Source organism: Schistocerca piceifrons, chromosome 1, assembly GCF_021461385.2.
Source record: "Schistocerca piceifrons isolate TAMUIC-IGC-003096 chromosome 1, iqSchPice1.1, whole genome shotgun sequence".
In the NCBI taxonomy this organism is placed as follows: Eukaryota; Metazoa; Arthropoda; class Insecta; order Orthoptera; family Acrididae; genus Schistocerca; species Schistocerca piceifrons.
Genome location: NC_060138.1, coordinates 738,408,342 through 738,435,325, shown reverse-complemented (window position 1 = coordinate 738,435,325; position 26,984 = coordinate 738,408,342). Strand labels below are relative to the sequence as shown.

The 26,984-nt window shown below is 40.2% G+C and overlaps 1 protein-coding gene across 2 annotated transcripts in view; it reads right to left on the bottom strand.

The window, feature by feature from the left end:
* Positions 1-1,402: 1,402 nt before the first annotated feature.
* Positions 1,403-26,984, bottom strand: part of LOC124711620 (protein SDA1 homolog) — a 186,200-nt gene continuing 160,618 nt past the window's right edge. For both annotated transcript variants that reach the window (XM_047241799.1, XM_047241791.1), the window contains exons 19-20: positions 25,273-25,428; positions 1,403-1,849 (exon numbers count right to left, since the gene is read on the bottom strand). In XM_047241799.1, the coding sequence (XP_047097755.1) occupies positions 1,805-1,849; positions 25,273-25,428 (201 nt within the window). In that variant the 3' untranslated portion in view covers positions 1,403-1,804. The remainder of the gene's footprint in view (positions 1,850-25,272; positions 25,429-26,984) is intronic.

Below are 26,984 nucleotides of genomic sequence, written 5' to 3'. Positions count from 1 at the left end.
GTTTTTTTGCAGCTAGTAATATTTTATGTATACTGTTTGGAGCGTGTAGCAGCAGCACTGGTGGTTGTAGTAGTAGGAGTAACAGTAGCGGTAGCAGTAACTGTTACTCAGGAGTGTGGAATCCCTTTCATTGTTTTCTTTGCTGATGACACGCTTAAGAGTTGCAATTTTCTTATCGATTTGGTCATCTAGTTATTTTGATTTTGTGATTGTGTGGAAATACTTAAGGGAAAATTTCTTCAAGTCTGAATATAAATATTACCATACACTTTTGGAGCTTCTAATTCATGCTTGCTTCTAAACATACTTCTTCCAATGTTTCATTATTTAACTTACTTATTCATAGAGCAGTTATTATGGTGAACTGAAAAATGGCGTGTGCGTATATCTTGAAAGCTACTTCCTTTTTTGTTTTAGTCATCCACTAACAAAATCCTTCAGATAAGGCAGCAGTTTACGTTTTTGTTTGGTCTCTACGTATGCCATGGTCACGTGTGTGTAAATGTTTTTGAAATTTATGGTAAGTCCCTCTATGGGACCAAACTGCTGAGGTCATCGGTCCCTGGGCTTATACATTACTTAATCTAACTTAAACTAACTTACGCTAAGGTCAACACACACATCCATGCCTGAGGGAGGACTCGAACCACCGATGGGGGCGGGGGGTGGGGGGGGTGTGGGTGGGGGGTTGCCGTGCGACCATGGCAAGGTGCCTTAGACTGTGCAGCTGTGTGTGTGTGTGTGTGTGTGTGTACTATTGCTGGAAAAGGAGCTGGTGCTCGAAAATTTGTGTGAATGCTGTTTCCTGTTATGCGTTACTGAGCTCCACACATCGATCCACTGTAGGTTATTGGCTGTTTCCTTTATTTTACGTATTGCTCTATCCAGGAATTTCCATTCTTTGATTGGTTGGAATGTTGATGCAACTCTCATTAACTCAAATAGTGTTTTGCCCTATGTATCTTTATTCCTCAAGTGAAAATGGGTGATCTATGATAAAAAAAATTAGTACTGATAGTTTTCAGTTTTAGACAGTATGTAGTATTTATGTGTATTATTCCTGGTTCACTATTATTAATGTGGCATCTTTTAGTGAATTTGTGATAATGCAAAAAATTAAAGCAAAAAGTGTGCTAGATTTTGTTATTTGTACTAGAATACACTGTTGACTGTTTCCATCCAATGATGGAGACAATTCACTTTCTTTCTTTCAGCTTTAATTTGATGGAAGTATATGGGCCACAAAATATAAATAATGCAGAAGAAGTGTCTCTCAGTATTTTTTATAATATATATTATAATTACAGAGAAAATCTTTAGGTAAATGCAGTATGCCTAAATAGCAAACATTTACAAAGGGCAAATATAAACACTCTTCTCAACCAGATGAAAGGAACTTATATCCTGATTGCACATTTATTACAAGATAATATTTTACAGCATTAGTCGGCATTTCACAAATATTGATGGTGACAATCTTCCAAGATCAGAGTGAATTGCAATAAACAAATCGAACAAAGGAATTTGTCAGCTCTCTTTTCTTGTACTTCTGTATCAAATGAGTTTTATTGTCAATGGTAAGAAAAGAAGTGAAAAATTGTCCTCTTACAAGGTAGAATATCAAACAGTAAATCAGCACTTAGAAACTACTGTAAGTAATCCTCATTTACAGCTTTTGTAGGATTATTGGTTTTCACAACAACAAGTACTGATGGAACAGTTGGCTGACATATGAAGCTCTCTGATCGATCTCCCAGCACCACTGCACTAACGTAGCTGTCCACTGACATAAGTCATTCTTATTTTACTTAAATTTCCTAAGTTTCAGCAAATGGTTTCGTAGAGCAATCTGGAAAAAAGAACCAATTACAAATTGTAATACATTACAAAATGAAATTCATTGCTTGTTTGAGCACTATTATTTAAATAACTTATGACACCACCATAATTTATGAACATCTCTATACAAAGCATCTCAGAAACATGTAGAGCTCAGCTATGACTGTTTGGAGCTTTGTGTACTGTTACAATTGAATCAGTAGACTACTGAGTACAACACTGTGACCCCTGTTCAAAAGTCAAACAATGGGTGGGACTGGATGCATAGCTCTGCTACTCGAGAAAGTTGTGCTCATTTTTTTTATATATTGTTGAGTAATTCTAACACTTTACCAAGATGTGTATCACACTTTTGACTAAAATTAAGGGCATGCTCCCGATGAAACTAAGTAATTCTCTGCGAACAGATGAAGCACACTGCTAGAAGCTATGACAAGTCATGCTCACATTAACTTAGGCCTTCCCAAGAAATGGACATAATCACTTAGACACTGGTTTCTCATAAGTATATCTACCCCTCACTTTCAGCCATTGATTCAGATCTTAACCTTAATAGCATAGGGCAGATGTCAAGAACGTAATATTGTATTATATACTGTTCCTCCTCCTTTGGCCTCAATGGCTATAATACAAACTAGATACTATATTTTTGGATATGATGCAATGGCTAAATTATACTGTACACCAACTTAGCAAATCCATATGTGCAAAAATCAGTACACTGTAGACCACACTAATAACAACTAACAATGGCTCTGAGCACTATGGGACTTAACATCTGTGGTCATCAGTCCCAACAACTAACAGTCACTGTCTGCTGTCTACGTGGATAGTGTGCAAGTTACTAAATTTGAATATTTGAGACCAAACATGCAGTATAAGAAAATTGTGGAAATCAGAATAGATAAAGCATTGACTGTTGTCACTCCATTTCAATAATGTCTTTGGAAGACTACAAAATTATGTATGGAAAATTACCATATACATTTTCTGTGCATCTGTATAGCTAAGGGATGTGGTGGAAAATCTAAGTTTTCCAAATAAGTTTCCTGTGCTAGCTACTGGAAAAACCCTTATAGCCACAACAGGAAAGAAGCAAGCACAATGAGATGCAGCACTCAACAATGATCAGGAGACATAAAAGAGCCAGTTGTGATAGGTTACTCTTATATGCTAGATACTTGAACACGCTCCCTAACATAGTCTGTGAACAACGGTGTTAGGAATGACCCAGGATCAAAAGGCCCATTAGCATCTAGAGAAACATTTCTCTATCAGTTAACTACATTTCCACTTGGTTGCAAATTACAAATCACAGACACTTAAGAAGGCAATGAAGGAAAAAATCTTCACAGATATCAAACTTACTATGTCTTTATCAAGATCCCTGGGACAGTTCTGTGATGTTTATGCCCCCCAGTCTTAGCAAACTGCAAACCCAACAATAAACAACCTTATTACACATAAGAAATGATGCTCTTTTCTTAGCTCATGTTTCTTATCATCCAATTTGAAGTGGAATGTTCATTAACATGTTCACTAACAATGAGGCCGCCATGGAGTCTTCTGCTGTAGCCGCCAGCAGTCACATTATGGTCAATGTGTTAAAATATACTGACAACATCTGTTGTTGTGCTCCCATATCCACTAACTAATCCAATAAAACATGACATGAAAATTGCCTTGGTTATGTCAGACTCAAATGCACACATTCCACACAAAGCTGGAACACATTAATTTTGACACAAAGCTGGAACACATTAATTTTGAGATTAATTAAAGCAATGTTTCTGTCCCTTATCTGCTGTGCCTGCTTTAACCTGGTGATGTCCAGATTCCATATGCTCGGCTGCAAACCACCATTATTGATACATCAAATGTATTAACACTTGTGAATCTGGACAACCATCAGCTGTATAATGGAAAGACCAGGACTCCAACCAAGATTCCCCTCTTATTATGAGCAGTACATCTGATGGTTGTTCATATTCACACCTGCAAAGACATTTCATGTTTTTCATAATGGCTGCAGTTGCCATGAATGCATGTCCGAAGGAACACTGCATCTTATTTCTGAACAATACAGACACTGCAAAATCATACCATTATTGCTGGTGTTACCAGATATTTTGATTGTAATGTTTCTTTAACTACAACTTCCAAGAAACTAGCTGCCTCCATGATCACAGAGGTGCTGTTGAATGTAATTTTATGTCCATCTTGCAATGTATGTCCACCTACTGCTGACACCTACAGATAGCTTATAGCAGACACCTCTCATATTCAATCCAGTACTATTCTACTGTGTGCATGGTCCACCCACACTTACACTGTACACACTCACACAATATTTTGTAAATGTTGGGTGTTCTGCAGCCTAAACTTTTTTTCCCATCTTCCATAGACCTGATGAATTGGAGTATTTTAGCTGGGGGCATGAAGAGTGAACAGATGTTATTTTTTGCATTTTTACTTTATTACATCAGGAGGACTGTGCATGCTGAACATGAGAGGTGTCTGCAACTATGCTATCTGGTGAAGTCAGTGGTACTGGAACATGCATTGCTAAATGGACATAGACTGCATTCAATAACACCTCTGTCATCAGGAAGGCTAATGGTTTCTGGGACAGCATAATTAAAGAAACTATACAGATAAAAATATCAGATATATAAACATGGCAGTTTGCAGCTAAGCTCAGGATGGAACCCCGCAGTTGGAAAGTTTAAGCTAGTATGGAAAATGCGGGATGGAAACATAGCTTTATAAGATGGTGGACTGAGCACCTGTACCCCAGCTTTATAAAGCATGAGGTACTTACTACACAACTGTGAGTTACCATTTGAGTATGCCTAAGGAGCACTCAGTCAAAACTAGTGGATTCATGGATATTTAACCACATGCCACAAGATATGTCCTGAGAGGATTTTATTCAATTTACTGGAGTGCCTCCAAGGTCCAAAACTCGATTGCCCTTGTTACTAATTACCATCCTAGCATGGAGCATACAATAAAATTACTATGAGAATTTTTTAACAATATGAAACCATCACATAACCTTTTCACTATCGCTAGTCAGGGCCACCTCACGTCACATGTACTGGGTTGGTGCACGAGTCTGGCATTTTTCCATAAGTTTAATAAACATAACAGATACAAATAACAGAGAATTTAGTCATCAATAGTATATTGTCCTTCACTATTTACAACAGTGTGCCAATGCTGTGGTAACTTCTCAATTCAGCGACTGTTGAAATCATGTGGTTTTGAGGTGAAGAACTAATGGACTCATGTTTGGAGTGCATTTTCATCTGTAAAGGAAGTTCCTTGAACACTGTTAGAGGGGAGAAAAGGTGAAAATCTGAGGGTTCAAGATCAGATGAATAAGGTGGGTGCAGAATGACTTCCCAACCCAATTCCTGTATGGTGTTTTTTGCCACTCTTTAGGAGAATGCAGGTGGGCATTACCATGGAGTACCTTTGCAAAGGCACTATACCCAAACATGATGTACATGTTTCTGGTTGCTTCCACTGCTGTAACCTCTCTATTGAACTCGGACAGAAGAATATGTCAGAAATGTTCTGATTTCTCCCCTTGAAACTCCATTTTCTAGTGTCCACAGTGCCAATCACTATTTCCAAATGACTAAATAACAATACGTAAACTCAAATAGCAACAGTGAACTACAAATAAAAAATGACAGTCGCTAAATAAATCCATAGCAACCAGAATACCAACATGCGAAACAAAAATGCTTTGAACATATGCACCAACCTAACACGTAGTATTATTACCAGTGCTTAAGTTATTTCTACACTGATCTGTTTTCTCGCAATTTCAGTCTCCTGGTGAGATAAGCGATCAAGTACTGAGTTGTCGACGGAAACATGAACACAATTTGTAAATGGCAACAACAACTCACAGAATCATGAAGTATGTCACATCATGAGGATGAGTGGGAACTTACAAACTGTTTATTACTCCAATCCTCAACTTTTTTGTATCACAGAACAAACGAGTCTGACACAATTATCTGATGATGTGTTATCTGATTAAGAATTGTGGTAATATTGATGCATAGAATTACAGCAACTGTATGTGTCTATCAATAACAAAGAGGAATTTAAATGTTCTTGCAGTTAGTGGACATCTCATTTTCTTCTACAATAATGAAGAAAATTTCAGTTTACATGATCAGTTCTGACTAATTTTTCCTAGTTTGAATAGTTCACCAGTCTATGGCTTTACCGAAGATGAAATAGCCTTACAATTTTCCTACTATTGTGTAATAAGGACACCAAATTATGGTGCAGCTTCAGTTTTTTAATGTACGTTAGACACTGATAGAGGTGAAACTTATGTAATGTGACAGAAAAAATCCTAAAACTAACCGGTAATTCAATCCCAGAGCTAACAACTTACGGTCCAATATCAGTACAGTGCAAGCCACCAGCAAGTAATTAAAAAGGGGGAGTCGGTGGGGTAACGGCCCAATATGGACAGTATCTCATACATTTGCATAACATTAATGCAGTGTTGTGATCTATTATAACTAGGACAGTCATCAAATTTTATTACAGTTCTACTACATTACACTATGATTCCACCAGACATCATCATTGATACAATATGCACCCGGATGCTCACTACACCATGTGTATTCTGACTAACAATGTGACATCGTACCAGAAGAAAGCTACTTTATACTGTGTGCCTCACAATAACAACCTACAGTGGAACTGGGGTAAGTGATACCTGACAGTTGCAATGGACTAGGCATAACAGCTTTGCAGGGATACCTCAGCCAGTACTGTAATGCGGTTTTGTAAATGTCTCTATGGCAATGCCTCAGTGTTGTCAGAGCCCTTTAGATGGTTACTGTTTTCACCCACAGCCATTAGTGCTTCACAGGTCAAAGCTGACAACAGTGCTGTGAGCCGTCAGGGATCTTCTTAGGCTGTCTGGACTACTGCCACCTTTGGGCTGGCAATCTGCACTTTCTTCACTGATTCAATATCACTGGTCAACAACAGAGAGTTGCTAATTTGGTTTGGTTTGTTTTAGGGCGCAAAAACAACTAGGGTCATGCATGTCCTTGTCAGAACCATAGAACAAGAAGAAGAAAGAGGAGTTAAAAATTACTACACGTTAAGCTCAATCAATAGAAGAAAAGACAGCTAAAAACAAGGACTTGGAGAAAGGATCATAACATACGCCAGACAAATAATGGAGGTCCTGAAATAAAAATTAAATGCCCTTTGCCATATTGCTATGAAGCATACAAAGTGAAATGCAGTGGTCAGCCTGGGCTTCATTCGCTAAAATGGCTGATAAATCAGACAGCAAACATAAATGAGAACATAAGTGATTAAAAAACAGGAAACAGTGAACTGTCAAGGGTTGAGGCCAATGAGCACAAAGTTGCAGAGGATCACCACTTAACAAATGGCGATGGCTAAAAAGAAAGTGACCAGTATGTAACCAAGCTAAAATGATCTCCTCATGGAGAGAGGGTCGAGATGAGGTTGCCCAAGCTTCTCGGAGAGATTTAATTCCCTGGAGCTTGTCCCCAAAACAGGAAGACCTGTAGTGATGCCAAAGTGACACACTACCTGCTGACAGACAGCAACACAGATCATTAGATTGAATGGAAGAACTAACAGGCCGAGATATGAGGACTGCAGCCTTGGCAGCACCATTAGCGGCCTTGTTTCCCATCAGAATGATGTGACCAGGGAGCCACATAAACATCACAGCAGCTCCACCAAGAGTGGAAGTACAGCAGAGTGGCAGTACAGCACACAGAGTCTCTGAAGGGCACTGAGTCAGAGCAGATGACACAATTGAAAAGTCCGTGTTGCCAGATGTACTGTGTGCACTGATACAGGGCAAAGAGCTATGCTGTAAATACTGAGAAGTGCTCCAGACCCCTATACTGAAAATCGTTGATGCCAATGATGAAAGCATACCCGGCACCACAGTCAGTCCGAGAGCCATCAGCGTACACAAAGGTACTATCACGAAGTTCCATGCAACAGTCAAGAAACTTGTGGCAACAGAGCGAGGGTGGAGTAGTTTTCTTAGGCAGGGAATGAAGTCCAAGGTGAACGTGGATCGCCGCACGAAGCAAAGGTGGTGAAGGGTTCACACCCACTGGGAAGGTAGCATGAAGTTAAGCTGCCAGAGCAATAGAAGAAAGCGAATTCCAGGAGGTAACACAGAAGAGGGATGCTCCCCATACTGGTGATCAAAGGAGGCATAGGATGGACAGTCAGATATGGCAGCAAATGGCATGCGCATCTACTGAGGAGAGAATCATGGCAGTGTGACAGTGGTAGTTCGGCAGCTTCTGCATACAGATTCTCAACCAGGCCAGTGTAAAAGGCACCAGTGGGCACACCGATGCCACGATGGTGGATTGTATTGAGTTCATAAGACAGATGGATGTGCAGGTGCATAAACGAAACTCCCGTAGTCGAATTTTGAAAGGACAAGGGACTGGAACAAATGGAGGAGGGTGGTGCAATCCACTCCCCAGGAAGTACCGCTGAGGACACGTAGGACATTGAGGGACCACATGCAGCAGGCGACCAGATAAGACACATGGGAGGAGCAAGAAAGTTTCCTATCAAGCAGGAGCACCAGGAATTTTGTAATTTCAATGAATGGAAGAGCAACTGGCCTAAGATGTAAAGACGGTGGAAGAAACCAACTGCACTGTCAGAAATTCGTACAAATGAACAACAGAGAATGCTGAAGATGCCACTCAAGGAAAGAAGTCCATGGAGAACTGCATTAGGCAAAATCGTCAACAAAAAGGGAGTCCAAGATGCCCGACGGGAGACAGGCTATAACTGGGTTAATGGTGATAGGAAAGAGAACAATGCTCAGGAACCCTGAGGCACAACACTTTCCTGGATAAAGGTGTCCAACATGGCAGAACCTACATGTACCCCGAAAACTCGGTCTCTTAAAAATTCCTGATGGGAATGGGGCAACCGGCCTCAGAAGACCCACATGTAGAGAGTGCAGAGGATACCAATCCTCCAGCAGGTGTCGTGGGCTTTCACCAGATCAAAAACCATGACCACAGTCTGGTATTTCCACAGAAAACCATTCATGACATGGGTTGACAAACTTACAAGATGGTCAACTGCAGAACGGTAGACTTGAAATCTGCATACTTCAGTGGTTAGTAAATTGCAAGTCTCGAGCCACCATACCAGCCGGGCATGAATGATACATTCCATCACCTTGCAAACACAGTTGGTGAGAGAAATGAGGTGGTAACTAGAAGGCTTAGATATGGGTATCACAGTGACTTCAAGCCAGTGTCTGGGAAACAAGCCCTCTGCCCAGATGTGATGGAGAAAATGCTTGCCCGCAAGAGAAAGGTACTGCAACAGCTGAACGTGCACATAGTCCAGTTCTGGGCTGTAGGATTGGGATGAAGGGAGAGAATGATCTAGCTCCCTCATAGTAAAGGCGGCATTGTAGCACTCATGATTCTGAGAAGAGAAGTGCTGATAGTGGGTGGAGCTCCAAATCTCTGCAAAATAGCAGCCCAAGGTGTTCAACATAGCAATAGGGTCCACTATGACATCATCTGCTATGGACGGGCTGGAAATTGGGGAATGGACCTTGGTCCCATAATGCTGTTGGAGGTTGGGGTTGGCCCACATGACAGAAGAGGGAGTGGAACTGTTAAGTGAACTAGTAAATGAAATCTAGCTAGCTTTTTGCTACCCCAAAGAATGCAACGACACTATACACACAATTTTTTATAACGAATGCAGTTTGCCATCGTAGGATGACAGTTAAAAATATGGAGAGCATGTCTCTGTGCACGAATTGCGTCGTAGCATGCCTCAGTCCACCAAGGGACCGGGACATGGTGCAGTAAAGAGGAAGTGTGACGAATGGATTGTTCTGTGGTGGTAAGGATAAAATTTGTAAGATATTCTACCTGGTCATCACAACTGGGGAAATGATGTTCGCTGAAGGGACCGGGACATGGTGCAGTAAAGAGGAAGTGTGACGAATGGATTGTTCTGTGGTGGTAAGGATAACATTTGTAAGATATTCTACCTGGTCATCACAACTGGGGAAATGATGTTCGCTGAAGATCACCAGAGAGGAGTAAAGCCTCCAGTCGGCCTTAGAAAGCTGCAAGTTGGGTGTGCTTGTAGGTGGTGTAGGAGTCAGGAAATGGATAGAACACGGGAAACAGTTGCTCAAGTAAGTGTCTGCGAGAACAGACCACTCACGAGGACGGGCAAGCCGGACAGCGCAGAAGGACAGGACCAAATGGGAATAAGTGTGCAGAAAGGAATGTGGGTGCTCCCATGTTAAAACAAGTGAGATTAAGCTGATTGAGAAGGTCAGCCAAAAGGGCCCCTCCTGAACAGGTTCTAGGAGAACCCCAAAGGGGATGGTGTGCATTTAAGTCACCGAGCAGCAGAAAGGGGTGAGGGAGTTGCCCAATAAGCTGGAGGAAGTCTGCCCTGGTGACACCGAATGATGGAGGGATATAAATGGTACAAAGGGAAAAGGTGAAGTGGGGGAAGAAAAATGTGAACTACAACAGCTTGCAGCTGGGTGCTCAGTGAGGTGTTTGACTATGAACATCATCCTGGCTGTGCAGCGTGACTCCCCCATGAGATGGAATGCTGTCCTCGGGGGGAAGGTCAAAGCGGACAAGAAAGAAATGCAAGAGCTCAAAGCGGTCATGATGACACAATCTGTTTTCTGGAGGAAGAGAACAAGTGGACACTGTGATTCCAAGAGCAGCTACAATTCCTCTTTGTTGGACCTAAGGCTGTGAACGTTCCCTGGAGGAGAGTCAAGATGAGGAAAGGGAAGGAGGGAAAAAATGAAGGAGTGTTGCCTTGGCAGCTGGCGAGTGACAGCCTTCGAAGACTCATTGCTACAGGGCACAGATGCTGGAGGATACTGCTCCATGAGATCTACAGAGGCACTGGTATTTTCACTCTGTCAGTCTGCAGAAAAACAGTTTGTGATCTGCACCGGCAAAATGGAGATCGGCTGGGTTAGGGTATCAGTGGCAGCACTGCTGAAGAGGATCACTGAGTTGGCAAAGGAGAAGACCGTTTGCCTCTGTTTGATTTGTTGGGGCCTTTCTGGCTGGCAGAGAAAGCCTCAGACGTTTAGCGGCTGGAGGGACATAAAAAGTCTTCACAGGAGTATTCCTTCTATCGTTTCTGGTCTGCTGGTTATGTAGCAGGTGACTTCATCCTGTGAGGCGAAAGTTTGGTGGATTGTTGCACAGCTGGAGGAGGAGACAGGGATGCTTCCGTGACACTGGGTGATTTTGCAACTGCGGTGCTGAGTCTGAGGTCGCATTTCTACGTGGCTGTGTCTCTCGTAGAGTGAGATGTAGCAAGTATAGACTGTAAGTACCAGATGGTAGAATGCAGGATTTTTGACTAGCCAACAACTTCTGAGGGACAGTGTAAGACACTTTTTCCTTCACCCAGTTCCCTTTGATCAACCACTCATTGAGATACACTAGACAATCTTGGGAAGAGGCTATATGGTTGCCATTACAGTTGATACCCCACCACGCTGGGAGAAGGAGGTGGACTATTGCCCTCATGAGCATCCCTATCACAGGACATTTGAGTGTGGTTATAATGATGACACTGGTAGCAGCACATCGGGTTCAGAATGTAAAGTTGGACAGTGATAACTTCATAGCCTGCTTTGATTTTTGATAGAAGCACCACTCTATCAAAAGAGAGAAAAGTGTGTGTGTGGGCCTATGGATGCATCTATCTTTTTCATCGCCTGATGGACTGCAATGATGCCCTGATCTGAGAGATATGTTTGGATTTCTGCCTTTGTCAAATCATCAAGCAGCATAGAGTAAATAAAACCACAGAAAGAACTCAGTGTTCGAAGGACCTCAACAGGATAGCTGTGGAGGAGTGAAGCTGCAAGCAGTTGTTGTGCTTAAGAACTAGAAGGTTTCCGAAAGCAAAGTACCATTGCGTAAACGAGAGCAGGATTTTACAGGGCTGGAAATTGCATCAACACCTTTCTGAATAATAAACGGATTTACTGTAGCAAAGGACTGCTGTCTTCAGTACATGAAATCATGAGAAAATGTGATGCAGCTGGGAGGGTCTTTGAATCGTGACAACATTCCATTTACGTTTAGTAGATGTTAACTGTGTAGATGATGATTGGCTCTTTGCGAGAAAATCCCCATGATTGCCAGCATTTCTGATGGCACTTTCCTTCCACCCCCCTCCTACCCAGCTCTCCATCTCCCCTTCCATACTCTCTGTCCATCTCTTCTCCCCCCCCCCCCCCCCCCCCCGCCACAATGTCCGTTTCCTCCCCCCCTCTCAGTCCTCTAACCCCTCTCTCTCTGACTATTGTTACTGCAAATGAAACAAACATATAAACTTATATTAAAAAATATGTAGTCTGCAGCCACCTTAATGTTTTTATTTATTTATTTAAATTTTATGGCCTTCATTGGACCACTCTAGCCAACTTTATACAAAGAATTTTTCAGTTTCCTGTCAGCCCAGTATTCCTTCATTCTCTCGGATCTCATCCTTCTTTCTTCATCAGAAATCACCCTTCCTATTGTCTGTTTGTTGATTCTCATTTGCAATCGGGTTTGTTTGTCTGTGAGTTTCCTGATTTTGTCAGTTTTGTTTCTTACGTCTTCCAATGTAATCTGTAGCTCATCCATATCTTCCTTGATTTCTGTAATCCACTTAATGTTGCACTTACTATTCAACAATTTTTCTATTATTCCCCTGATGATCCTGTTCTCTGGTGTTCTGATTAGATGTCAAAAATTGAAATGTGTTTCTTCCTGATTGTACTCGTTACCGGTTCTATTTCCCTGTAGACTGTTTCATTTGTAACTACTCTTCAGTGTCTATCTTTCTGGTACGATTTGTTTATGCACATTCTGATGATTTTTCTCTCTATTTTGAGTATTTTGTCTATTTGTCCAGTGTTAGTTGTTCTGAAGCTGGTTTCACTTGCATATGTTATTTCTGGTTGAGTGACTGTTTTCTAGTGTTTTAATTTTGTTGCTATTGACAGGCTCTTTTTGCTGTAGGTGTTCTTGGTGATGTATTGTGCTCTAGTCAATTTGTTTATTCTGTTACATCATGTTGGCTTTTCATTGAGGTTATATGTTATGGTTTCTCGCAAATATTTAAATTTATCTACAATTTTCATTTCTTGGTTTCCTATGGCAATTTTGTTCATGAGTGGTGGGTCAGTTAACAAGATGATTGTTTTTTCGAAGGATATTCCAAGACCAATTTTCTGTGCTATTTCCTGTAGTGAGATAACTTGTTGTTTGGTTTCCTGAATACTGTTGGAAAAGAGACCAAGATCATCAGCACATCCTAGACAATTTAAACTTATGTTGTCTTTTGGTCTTCCAATTTGGATGTTCTTTGGTTTAATCTTGTACCATTCCCTCATTATGTATTCTAAACCACAGTTGAACAGCAGGCTGCCAAGCAATCTCCTTGTCTTAAACCTGTTTTTATGATGAATGGCTCAGAGAGTTCCCCTCTGATCTTGACTTTTGATACAGTGTTGGTTAAGGTGAGTTCTATCAATTTGATTAATTTTGTATGGAGCCCGAAATTTTTTAAGATTTTTAACGTGAAAGGTCTATGGATACAGTCATATGCTTTTTTAAAGTCCACGAAGGTTATTAAAAGAGTTTTATTTCGTTTCTTGTAATATGCTATGGCTAGTTTTAAAGTGATGATCTGTTCTGCACAGCTTCTCCAAGGTATGAAGCCTCCTTGGTATTCACCTAATTCTTCCTCTAGTTGCTCTTTGATCCTCTTGTATATGATTCTGGAGAAAATCTTGTATGTGCAGTCTAATAGAGAGATACCTCTGTAATTATCTAGGTATTTCTGTGGAGTGGGTGGATTATGGCTGTGGTCCAATGTTCGGGAAACTTTTCTGTTACCCATATTTTTGATAGGACTATGTGTAAGGATGTTCGAACAGTATCACTGACATATTTCCACATTTCTGAAAACACTTGGTCTTCTCGGCTTGCCTTATAATTTTTCATCTCTTTGAGTGCCGTTTCCACCTCTTGGATTGTTGGAGGATTTATGAGATCAGGTGGAGTCTTGATGGTGTGTCTGTATTAATTGCTAAAAGTTCCTGGGGTTCTTCACAATTCAAAAGTTTACTAAATGCTTTTGCCACGATTTCGGCATTTTCCTTGTTGTTATGTGCCATTTTTCCTTCTTCCCTTTTCAGCATTAAGGTGGGAGGGGCAAATTTTTGTATCTGTCTTCCAAACATTTTGTAAAAGCCTCTGGAAATGGTTTTATGGTAATTTTCTTCTATTGAGTCTGTAATTGTCTATTGGTTTGCCTGATAATCTGTGTGAACTTTTTCCTGATATTTTTGAGGTTGGTTGCATTTTCTTCTGTTTTGTGCATTTGAAATTTTAACCATGCATGATGTCTTTCTTCATGAATTTTGTCACATTCTAAGTTCCTTAATGTTTATTAGAGTATCGTGTAACACTCTGATGCAGATTGGTCAAGAACTTTTCAAGATTTTTGGTAACAATATTAAACAACAATTTGTCTTTATATGGTAGTATAGATTGGGGGAAATTTCAACTTAGCAGCTACAGACTGGGAAACTCAAGTGACTATAGCAGGTATTAGGGAATTGTGTGAAACTGTCCTAAATTCCACATCCAAAAATCACCATGAATTGTAAATCAGAAAACCAACTTGTGAGGGCAACACCTTAGATCTCCTGGTCAAAAACAGGCCTGAGCTTATTGCCTCAGTTACAGCAGAGCAGGGAATTGGTGATCGTAAGGCTGTTATAGCAGCATAAAGAGTATGAGGATCAGTGAGGATGATCAGTGGGAACAAACAGAAAGGCCGTAAGAAATTTTTGTTCAATAAGTGCTACAAGAAGCAGAGTCCTGATTACCTGAAAAGTCAACATCAAACATTCATCTCTGTGACTGAAAATATTGAGCATAAACAGGCAAAGTTCATTGGTGTTGTACAATATGCCTTAGACAGGTACATTATGTGATCAAAAGTATCTGGACACCTGGATCAAAATGACTTACAAGTTTGTGGCACCCTCCATCGGTAATGCTGGAATTCAATATGGTGTTGGCCCACCCTTAGCCTTGATGGCAGCTTCCAATCTCGCAGGCATACGCTCAATCAGGTGATGGAAGGTTACTTGGGGAATGGCAGCCCATTCTTCACGGACTGCTGCACTGAGAAGAGGTATCAATGTCGCTCAGTGAGACATCACATGAAGTCGGCGTTCCAAAACATCCCAAAGGTGTTCTATAGTCCATTACAGGGATGTTATTCTCATGTAATTACTTCGCCACAGACCGTGCATTATGAACAGGTGCTCGATCATGTTGAAAGATGCAATCGCCATCACCGAATTGTTCTTCTACTGTAGGAAGCACAAAGGTGCTTAAAACATCAATGTAGGTCTTTGCTGTGATAATGCCACCCAAAACAACAAGGGATGCAAGTCCCTCCATGAAAAACATGATCACACCATAGCCTCCGAATTTTAGTGTTTGCACTACACATGCCGGCAGATGACATTCACCGGGCATTTGCCGTACCCACACCCTACCATGGATCGCCACATTGTGTACCGTGACTCGTCACTCCACACAACGTTTATCCACTGTTCAATCGTCCTATGTTTACACTCCTTACACCAAGCGAGGCATCATTTGGCATTTACCGGCGTCATGTGTGGCTTATGAGCAGCCGCTCGACCATGAAATCCATGTTTTCTCACTTCCCGCCTGTCATAGTACTTGCATGGATCCTGATGCAGTCTGGAATTCTTTTGTGACGATCTGGATAGATGTCTGCCTATTACACATTACAACCCTCTTCAACTGTTGGTGGTCTCTTGTCTGTCAACAGACGAGGTTGGCCTTTACACTTTTGTGCTGTACGAGAGTTTCAGAGAGAGCATAAGGGAATGATTGACAAATACAGTGGATAGAAATACAGTAGGAGAACAATGGGTAGCTTTCAGAAATGAAAGAGTGACGCCGCAGAGAATGAAGAAAGTAAAAAGACAATGGCTAGTAGAAATCCTTGGGTAACAGAAGAGATACTGAATTTAATAGATGCAAGGAGGAAATATAAAAATGCAGTAAATGAAGCAGGTGAAAAGGAATACAAACGTATCAAAAATGAGATAGACAGGAAGTGCAAAATGGCTAAGCAAGGGTGGCTAGAGGACAAATGTAAGGAGGCAGAAGCATATATCACTAGGGGGTAAGACAGATACTGCCTACAGCAAAGTGAAAGAGACCTTTGGAGAAAAGAGAACCACCTGCATGAATATCAAGAGTATTGATGGAAAACCAGGAAAGCAGAAAGATGGGAGGAGTATATAAAGCGTCTATACAAGGGCGATGTACTTGAAGGCAATATTATGGAAATGGAAGAGGACATAGATGAAGATAAGATGGGAGATATGATACTGCGCGAAGAATTTGAGTAATGAAAGACCTAAGTCAAAAAAAAAGCCCCGGGAACAGACAACATTCCATTAGAGGTACTGATAGCCTTGGGGGGAGAGCCAGCCATGACAAAACTCTGCCATCTGGTGAGCAAGATCTATTAGACAGGCGAAATACCCTCAGACTTCAAGAAGAACGTAGCAGTTTGACAGGTGTGAAAATAACCGAACTATCAGTTTAATAAGTCATGGCTGCAAAATACTTACACAAATTCTTTACAGATGAATGGAAAAACTGGTAGAAGCCAAACTCAGGGAAGATCAGTTTGGATTCCATAGAAATGTTGGTACATGTGAGGTGACTCACCTTAGAAGATAGGTTAAGGAAAGGCAAACCTACATTTCTAGCATTTGTAGACTTGGAGAAGGCTTTTGACACTCTTGACTGGAATACTCTCCTTCAAATACTGAAGGTGGCAGGCGTAAAATACAAGGAGTGAAAGGCTATTTACAATTTGTGCAGAAACCAGATGGCAGTTATAAGAGTAGAGGGGCACGAAAGGGAAACAATGGTTGAGAAGAGAGTGAGACAGGCTTGTAGCCTATCCCCGATGTTATGCAATCTGTATATTGAGCAAGCAGTACAGGAAACAAAAAAGAAAAAAATTGGAGTAGGAATTAAAATCCATGAAAAAAAAAAGCATTGAGGTTTGCAGATGGCACTGTTATTCTGTCAGAGACAACAAAGGACTCGGAAGAGCAGATGAATAGGATGGACAGTATCTTGAAAGGAGGATATAAGATGAACATCAACAAAAGCAAAATGAGGGTAATGGAATGTAGTTGAATTAAATCGGGTGTTGCTGAGTGATTTAGATTAGAAAATGAGACACTTAAAGTATTAGACGAGTTTTTCTATTTGGGGAGCAAAATAACTGATGATGGTTGAGGTAGATAGGATATAAAATGTAGACTCGCTATCGCAAGGAAAGCATTTCTGAAAGTATTTGTATGGAGTGTAGCCATGTATGGACGTGAAACATGGACAGTAAATAGTTTAGACAAGAAAAGAATACATGCTTTCGAAATGTGGTGCTACAGAAGAATGCTGAAGATTAGATGGGTAGATCACGTAACTAATGAGGAGGTACTGAACAAAATTGGGGAGAAGAAGAAATTGTGGCACAACCTGACTAAAGGAAGGGACCGGTTGGTAGGACCGTTTTGAGGCATCAAGGAATCACCAATTTAGTGTTGGAGAGAATCATGGAGGGTAAAAATCATAGAGGTAGACCAAGAGATGAATACACTAAGAATATTCAGAAGGATGTAGGTTGCAGTAGTTACTCGGAGATGAAGAAGCTTGCACAGGATAGAGTAGCATGGAGATATAAAACCTGTCTCTGGGCTAAAGACCACAACAACAATATGTTTTTGGGGGTGTCCAGTTACTTTTGGTCACATAGTGTATGAATTGAGCAAAGTTGTGCATGATGGGAAAGCATCACCACAGTTTGTCAGCTGTGTTAAAAAGCTGCCTCTGAAAGACAAGAGTGCTTCACTGCAGATTTCAATACGGTAAAAGCCTTGTAGACAATCACAGACAGAACAAAGCCAAAATTAGCATAAGGACAGCCATGAGTGAAGAATTCAATGAATTCGAGTGTAAAATTTTGTCTCTCCAGACACTCGGTGACTGTAATGGCATCAGTGCTCAGTGAGCAATTGGGATCAACACTCAATGACAATAATGATGTTAAAACAAGGATAACAAAAAGTTTGTATGAAATACTAAATTCCTTTTGCCAAAATTGTTCCACTGAGGTCTTATCATACTTCAGTTCCTCCTTTCAACAATGGCACAAACACAAAAATGACAAATACTGAATTGCAGGATAGAAAATAGACTATCACTCAAAAGAGGAAAAGCAACAGTATACGACAGAGTAAGTTAAAGCATGTGGCCCTCTTCTAGCAGCAGTCTCCCATAAGGCACTGGAGGAAAAAATCATCCCAAGCAATTGGGAAAATATGAAGATTATTCCTGTTTTCAAGAAGGGTTGTTGAACAGATACACACAACTAAAGGCCTGTATCACCAGCACCAGTATGTTGTAGAATTTTGGAACACTGTTTATTAGCAAATATTACGACATTTCTGGCGACCGAAAAATCAACATGGATTCTGCAAACACTGTTTATGGAAATCCCAGCTCATTCTGTTTATCCATGAGGTCCAGGAATAAATAGATACTGACAACCAGGTTAATGTCCTGTTCCCTGACTCCTGAAAGATGTTTAGTACAATTCCACATTGTTGTCTAATGAACAAAAGAAATGTTTACAGAATATAAGACCAGTGAAATGATCGGACTGAAGCGTGTCTAGCAAATACAATACAGTAAGTCTTTGTTAATGGAGAGAAAACATCAAATATTATTGTAACTTTGCGAGTTCTCTAATGGAGTGTTATATGACCATTAATGTTCACAATACATATAAATGACCTCATGAATTATGCTGGCAGCTCCATAACACTGTTTGCAGATGACGTATACAAAGAAGTCGCAGTGCTAGAAAACTGTAGTGAAATGCAGGTACACCTACAGAGGACTAATGCTTAATGCAGGGATTGGTAATTGACCTTCAACCTCAACAAACATAGCTACATTGGACAAATAGCTTAACAGACCTATAAACGCATGATTAAACATTTGCTGGACAATCTTTTCAAGCATTCGTATTCATTACATATCTGGGAGTGTACCTACGACCACATAGATCTAAACATAGGAAAGGCAGAAGCCAGACAGTTTCACTGGAAGAATCCTCACAAAATGTAGTCCATCAACAAAAAATGTAGCTTACAAAGTCATAGTTTAACTGACACTCCAGTACTGCTTGGCAGTCTGGGACACTTACCAAATAGGTTCGATAGAGGAAACACACAATATCCAAAGAAGAGTAGTGTGTTTTGTCACTAGTTCGATGAGTATGTGCAAAAGGGTAATGGCATCAAGGTGTGGTTTTGCTATTAAAATTCAGTGTGTGTATGATCCCAGAAGAATCTATCAATTTATTGCTTCCTCCTACGTATATATTTCAAAAAGATAATGAAAGTAAAATTCAAGAGAATAAAGCCCACACAGAGGCTTACCAACAATCAATCTCCCTACCCGCCATTCGCGACAGCCACCATGCAGAGTACAGATGCTAAATATACACTGATGAGCCAGAGCATTATGATCACTTGCTTAATAGCTTGTTTGCCCATATTTGGAACAAAATACATCACTGATCCTGCGTTTCAGGGATCGAACAGTTTGTTGGTAGATTTGTGGAGGTAGCCTACTTCACATTAGACGTCTATGCACAGATCGTGTAATTCGCGTAAATAATAGGTCGCTGATTTGCATACATTGTGATGGCGCCTGATACTGACCCAAGCGGGTCCCATAGGCTTTACATAAGGTGAATTTGGTTGCCAAGTCATCAACATTCATCAACATGAGTTCAGTACAATGCTCCTCAAATCACTGTAGCATGGTTCTTGGTCCAAGACACGCACAGTTATACTGCTGAAAGATGACACTGCCGTGGGGGAAGACATCAAGCATGAGGGGACGCAGGTAGTTCACAGGTGTCAGCGTGTCTTTGATTACTATCACACTTCCATGGCCCACTGCATGTTTTGCGCCACTGTTCAGCTTGATGACAGCATTTGTGGTGACAATCATTGACTTAGTGTAGCAAAAATGTGATTCACCCAAAGAGCCGGCATGTTTCCACTGATCAACAGTCGAATCCCAATAGTCCCGTGCCTACTGCAATCGTAACTGATGATGTCACTGGGTCAACACGTGACCACGTAGGGGTGGACCGCTGTGGAGCTCCCCTTTCGACTACGTATGATGAATGTTGTGCTCCGAAACCATTGTACATGCACCACCACTGTGTTCTTTCAGCAGAGATTCCACAGATCACCATCTATCCTATTTTACAGAGCAGACAAGCCCCCGAGCTGCATGTTCTGTGAAGAGTCCAACCATTTAGCGCTAGTGGTAGTTTGACTGTCCTCCTCCTGTTTCCATATATGGTCACAACAGTAACATATGAACATTTGACCAGCTTTACCATTTTCGAGATACTCGTTCACAGGCTCTGTGTGATGATAATCTGCCCTTTGTCAAAGTCATTTATCTCAGTGGATTACCCCATTTGCAGTCCATATCATCACTAGGGTGATCTTCCATCCATGTCGGCACCGCCTGCATACTTTTGGTGACACATCGTTTTCCCACAACGCCACCAGGCATCATCCAATGTCACAGTGGGCAGTGGTTATAATGTAGACCATACCCATAAATTGGTATTACACCTTTATATTTTAGTGTTAACGCACCAGGCATGACCCTCATCCACAGTACTGCTCCACAGAACCAACCACACAGAAAAATGCCACGAATGTTGTGGCAAAGTTTTTCGCAAAGACAGTTGTCTATATATTGTGCATATGAGTGACCAGCTGCGTTATGAAGAAATACAACTGTGACCACCATGATTTACCCTGAACTGTCTTCAAAACTTGTTTTGTGCATTCATTTCGGATGTAAATTCCGAGTCAATAACATTTTCAGAATACTGAGAATCAGCTGCACAACTATGGGATATATTGATGGGGAGAAGAGTTAAATATAGTACAATTCAGTTCCAAACTCCAATTTCCTTGTTTCCTGATCATGGTTAGTGCTACATGCCGTAGATAAGGGGTCTGTATAATGTCCATACTATCAATGCCATTGTTTAAAGTTACTTGAACTTCTAAATGTTTTAATATAGTCAGGTAGTCCCTCATGAAGTAAAATTTCATTTCCATAAACTCTTCTGGGAACTTAAAATTTTAGTTAATATGGTTCTTTCCCCTCTGACTACAATTTGTATATGTGTAGAGAGCCAAGTCACTTCATGGTTTGGAGCCCATGTTAAACTGTAGATCATCCTATAACTGGCTAGATAAGTCAGTTCAGAAGATGGCTATACCACCTGTAATAGGACAATGACTGGTAAAGCACTGTGTGGTTTGAAGCAACCTTCTGACTACTGCTTCAATTTACTTTATATTGGCATTTCGCACTTTCCTGCACATAGTGCAGCACTCCCAACATGGCTCTGGGATGCATAAACTATCAAAATATCTTTTGTTTGAAAAATATAGTAACTCTGATTTACGTAATTCCTTTATTACTTAACTCAGTATATAATTAAAAATGGGCATGAACTGGTCTCTTGATTATTTATCATTTTCCTAAACAAAATCAGCATTATGAGACAAAGCTTAAGTTATTATCTTGTATACTCTTCAAGGGTAAGAGCAACTAGACAACCCCCTCTTTCACTTTCAGTTACCTCCTATGAATAACACAGTCCTGCTGTGACTGCACACTTCAACTATAAATAATTATTGCCATTCTCCCAACAAATCTTCTCCCACAGGATAGAATCATACAGACATTTTTGCGAACATTGGAAATCCTGTTGCATGGCCACCTCCTGGTGGGTCACATTATCTACAGTGGGATGATCCTTCCTGAACCTACGCATGATGGCTATTCATCATAAGTTCCTAATATCTTTCCTAAGCAGCTTTTGAGGACAACACAATGATAACCTCAATACCCAGTTTCAGAAAAAGAATTAGGGTGGCATCCCTCCGCAAGTTAGCCTGTATATGGCTGAAAAGGCAAATAAGTTTTCTTTTGCATTCTCTGCAAGGTGCTGCAAAATAGTATTCTCTATCTTACTGTCAACAAGTTCCATGTCGCATGTTGCAGACTGTTGAATCCAGCCACTACAGTGGTAAGGGCAATTTTAATTTTACTTACTCTTGGAACAAAAGTCGTACTTGCCCAACTTGGCAAAATTTCTATGATGATGAATGACCACATCCTGGCTACTGGTAGCCATTACCTCTGTAAAATGTTCCAGCATTGCCTGGACTACGCTGGTCGTAAGAGAACTGTTGCTCATTATACCAGTTTTTAGCATCTCCCACTTTCTCACATACTCTCTCCTGATGGTCTCACGTACTAATGTAGACTTCCTGTTTGTTTGGTACTGAGTGGAGATTTCAACTTTCGGTGTTAATTCCTTTGCCACACATGCTAAAGACATTACAGAAGCAGGAGGCTGTATTCATCTTGTAGGCTTTTTCAACTTTATATTACGACACTGATTTTGACATGTACAGTACTAGAAGTGGCTAAAGAATGTCTTGGAACAGTAGTGTGTAAAAGTAGGATGAAGCAAACAGCTTGGTGGAATGACACAGTCAAGGCAGCCTGTAAAAGGAAAAAGAAGGTGTATCAAATATGGCTACATACTAGAACTCAGGTAGACAGAGAAAGTTATGTTGAAGAAAGAAACAAAGCCAAACAGATACAGATAATTGCAGCATCCAAGAAGAAATCTTGGAGAGACTTTGGAAACAGGTTGGAGACTATGGGTCAAGCTGCTGGAAAACCATTCTGGAGTGTAATTAGCAGTCTTCAAAAGGGAGGTAAGAAGGAAATGACAAGTATTTTTGACAGGTCAGGAAAAGTGCTGGTGAATCCTGTGGATGCCTTGGGCAGATGGAGGGAATATTTTGAAGAGCTGCTCAATGTAGGTGAAAATACGATCAGTAATGTTTCAGATTTCGAGGTAGAATGGGACAGGAATGATGATGGAAATAGGATCACATTTGAGGAAGTGGAGAAAATGGTCAATAGATTTCAGTGCAATAAAGCAGTTGGGGTGGATGAAATTAAGTCGGAACTCATCAAATACAGTGGAATGTCAGGTCTTAAACCTTATCAACAAGGTTGAGGTTACGGATATGAAAGTAGATAGGATGATTGCAGGTACTAGTAGATGGGAACAATGGCAGGAGGGTGTCCACAATGAGGAAATCAAAGAAAAACTGGGAATGAACTCTATAGATGTAGCAGTCAAGGTGAACAGGCTTAGATGGTGGGGTCATGATGTTACATGCATGGGAGAAGCAAGGTTACCCAAGAGACTCATGGGTTCAGCAGTAGAGGGTAGGAGGAGTCGGGGCAGACCAAGGAGAAGGTACCTGGATTCAGTTAAGAATGATTTTGAAGTAATAGGTTTAACATCAGAAGAGGCACCAATGTTAGCACTGAATAGGGGATCATGGAGGAATTTCATAAGGGGGCTATGCTCCAGACTGATCGCTGAAAGGCATAATCAGTCTTAAATGATGATGATGATGATGATGATTCTATGCATCTTTCTTTCTTCAAGGCACAGAGAGCATTTGTGGCAACAGGCAGCACAATATCCTGAGCAGTTCACACAGACCTAGGGCAGTGAACAAGTGATTCTTCACGGGTTGTTCCACCACATCTACAACATGTTGCTTCCTCCTTGAGGCTAGTGCACTCATAGCATTGCCATTTATAACAATGCATGGGCATTGGAATATATATCATATTTTAAAATGGAGGACATCTGCCTTGATATATTCTGACTAAAGCAATGAATCAAAAGTTATAATAAATGCAGCCATTTCTTTACAATTCGCCAATTTACCCATTTCATAATATTCTTCATCTCCATATAATTCTTCAGAACACTTATTTTGAAGTTTCTTTACCTCAACAGCTATTGGCCTCACTGAGACACATCATACCACAACGTTTAGAGAATTTCTTAAAGGTTTGTACCATCTTCAAAAATCAAGCTGATAAGCCAAGATTGCCTCTCTCTGTGGCCTCTGACGTTACACCTTCACGCCACTTGGTCATCGCTGAAGCATGTACACAACTTATGGCAACAGATGAGTTATGATGTTCACCAAACTCCAGCTCAAGAACCTCAGATTCACCATACGTACCCAGCCAAGACAGGAAGATTTCCCAGAGATGCTCAATACCTGGCACAGCACAGGAGCCATCTGCAGCTTATTGAATATCAGGGGAACAGTAGGCATGACCCTTTGTTGTCAGAGAGAAGCTGGTCAGTCTCTATCATGTTCTTTACTTTTATTTTGGAAATGCAGAATTTATTATTAGTTTCCATAACTGCACCCAGGCACCCAGCAGTAGCATTTGGAACTTGGGAGTATTTCTTTCTTACCCAGAATGATACAGAATTATTATACTTTCAAGTAATTCTAGGGGAAAACACTGAAACATCGTACAAATTATTATTTCAGCAACTGACTTCTGGCAGCAAAAATTCATCTTTCTTGGAGAAGCTAAGAAAATTGCTTTTTTTTTAAATTTTTTTCCGTTGTCAACATACCTACTTCAAACTAGATGCATGTAGTAAGTCAGTCATTACTATGATATATAGTGGTGTTATAATTGGTATGAGAAATATCTACAATATGCATTCCATACTTGAGTGAATGCTAGACAAAATAATGTCATAACACTGCAGATGCAAATAAAGTCATTAAAAATATTGTCTAAAGATCAGTATAACTGCTACTGCTAAGATACTAGTAATCACTTGGTATGCAAATACACTGCTTTTTTATGGAATTACTTAGTTGTGATGGCAGATTCGATTGAAAGTTTGCAAAGTAATATTTCAGAGCTAGATCAGAAATGTAAAGCCTGTGGTATGAAGATTAGCATCTCCAAAACAAAAGTAATGTCAGTGGGAAAGAAATAGAAACAGATTGAGTGCCAAATAGGAGGAACAAAGTTTTTTTTCCCATCATTATTTTGAAAAGCTCAGTTGTTCTAAAATTATCTACTTCCATGAAATAATCTAGTGCTATGTGATGTGTGTAAATTTTTACTATAGTATACCATGAAGCAGACAGAATTACTACAAACAGTTCCTGTCTTTTTAGGAAAATTTAGCATGTGCACTTTTTATTTCTCAACATAGTTATGAAAAAGATTATACCTGCTTCTCCTTGAATGATCTTTTCACTTTACTACGAGCTTTCTGCTTAAGCATAATGTAATTTTTTGTTTTTCTTTTTTCTCTGTTCGTTTTACTTGAAAATGGATTCTTGCGGCGATCTTGAAATCCATACTTTTCTCTTCCCTCTTGACCTTTCTGAAACAAAAATGAGACATCTGGCTTATTGTGCTACATACATGAGCATTAGGTATTATTGGAAAGATAAGTAAATTTGTTGTTGTAACAGGAAATGTTTCTTGTTACATTAATATTTACTGTAAAGCATCCAAGTCACTGATATAAATAATAATAATAATATGTACTGTAAACTGTGACAACTTTGCCTTTTCCCCCCTTCATCAGCCTGGTATATCTCTACTTTTACAATCTGTGGACAGATGACAACTTACTTATGTATTTACATATTTTTTAAAAAATGAAAAACACATTTGGCAAAAATACTCTGCAAACTGGAAAACTTTGCCAACAACATCAAAATCAGTGGAAATCACCAAAAGAAATTATCAAAAAGAAGTTTAAAGCATTGAAAACAATTTACACCTTAGTATTAAACACTTTAAGAATGAAAGAGAGTGATACAGAAAGGTACACACAAAATTTAACCAGAAAAGAAAAAATTGTCTTGGTTTTGATTGTAAGGGTTATTAATTATGTACAGAATTTCTTTCACATTCAGGGATGTTTCATCTAGTACATTTGGGAAGTAAAAACTTTTCACCCTGTCTTCTGCACAGATATACGACAACTCGTACTCTCCATCTCCATAGAACTGAATAAGTTTACCAACAAAATGCTTGACACTTTTTTTGTCGGGAATTTTACTACAATGAACATTCCAAGCTTTAGTTTTATAAGATTCTGGGTCATTCTGGCATTAATTTCATTATGTTCACAAATGGCTGAATTAAGATCCTCTTCACAGCAAAAAGCAAGATCAACACAATCGGTTAATTCCTGACTACCTCATTGTTCTGTTTATTCTGCATCTTGTTCAGTTTCAGAGTCAGATGTGTCATGTAAAGAAAAAGCACAGTCAGATTCATCGCTGTTGTGATGACTATTCCTCTGAGTGATCTTTCTTCTACTGGTCCCCTCAATTAGCTTAGTTACAGAGGTACTCTGAAGAGATTGGTGGTTCATCAAGTGTGATTCATCAACAGCTTCTTCTGGTGTCATATCAACTCTCTTTTTCCTCTCCGGTGGACTCTGACTATTATTTCCGTGACAGGCTTGATTTAATTCATGAGTGAATCACTACTTCTTGTAGGTGTGCCATTGCCATCAGCTCTCTCTGTATCTGGGATTCTAGAATAAGCTTTTCAGTATTTAACAGCACAATGCCACATTTCTTGAACCCTGATACGATGTTCGATTTCATTTTCTCTTCTTCATCCACAGCAATGAGAAGTTAAGCCAGCAGTTTGGGAAATGCACTTTTCTCAAGTGTTGTGGAACTAGATGAGTTTTTCATCTTATAATCTGTCAGTATGACTCTCCATTTCCTTTTACAGGGAACAAAGACTGAAACATAGAGGTTGACACAGAGGAGTGGATACTGGGGGGCAACAACACAAAGTGAATGTCAAGAGTTTGGCATGCCTTGATAACTCATATTTATATGGATGCTAAGGTTATCTCCTATCAAACATTTGAGGCCAGATAGATTTTTTGCCCATGGCACAGCAACATGG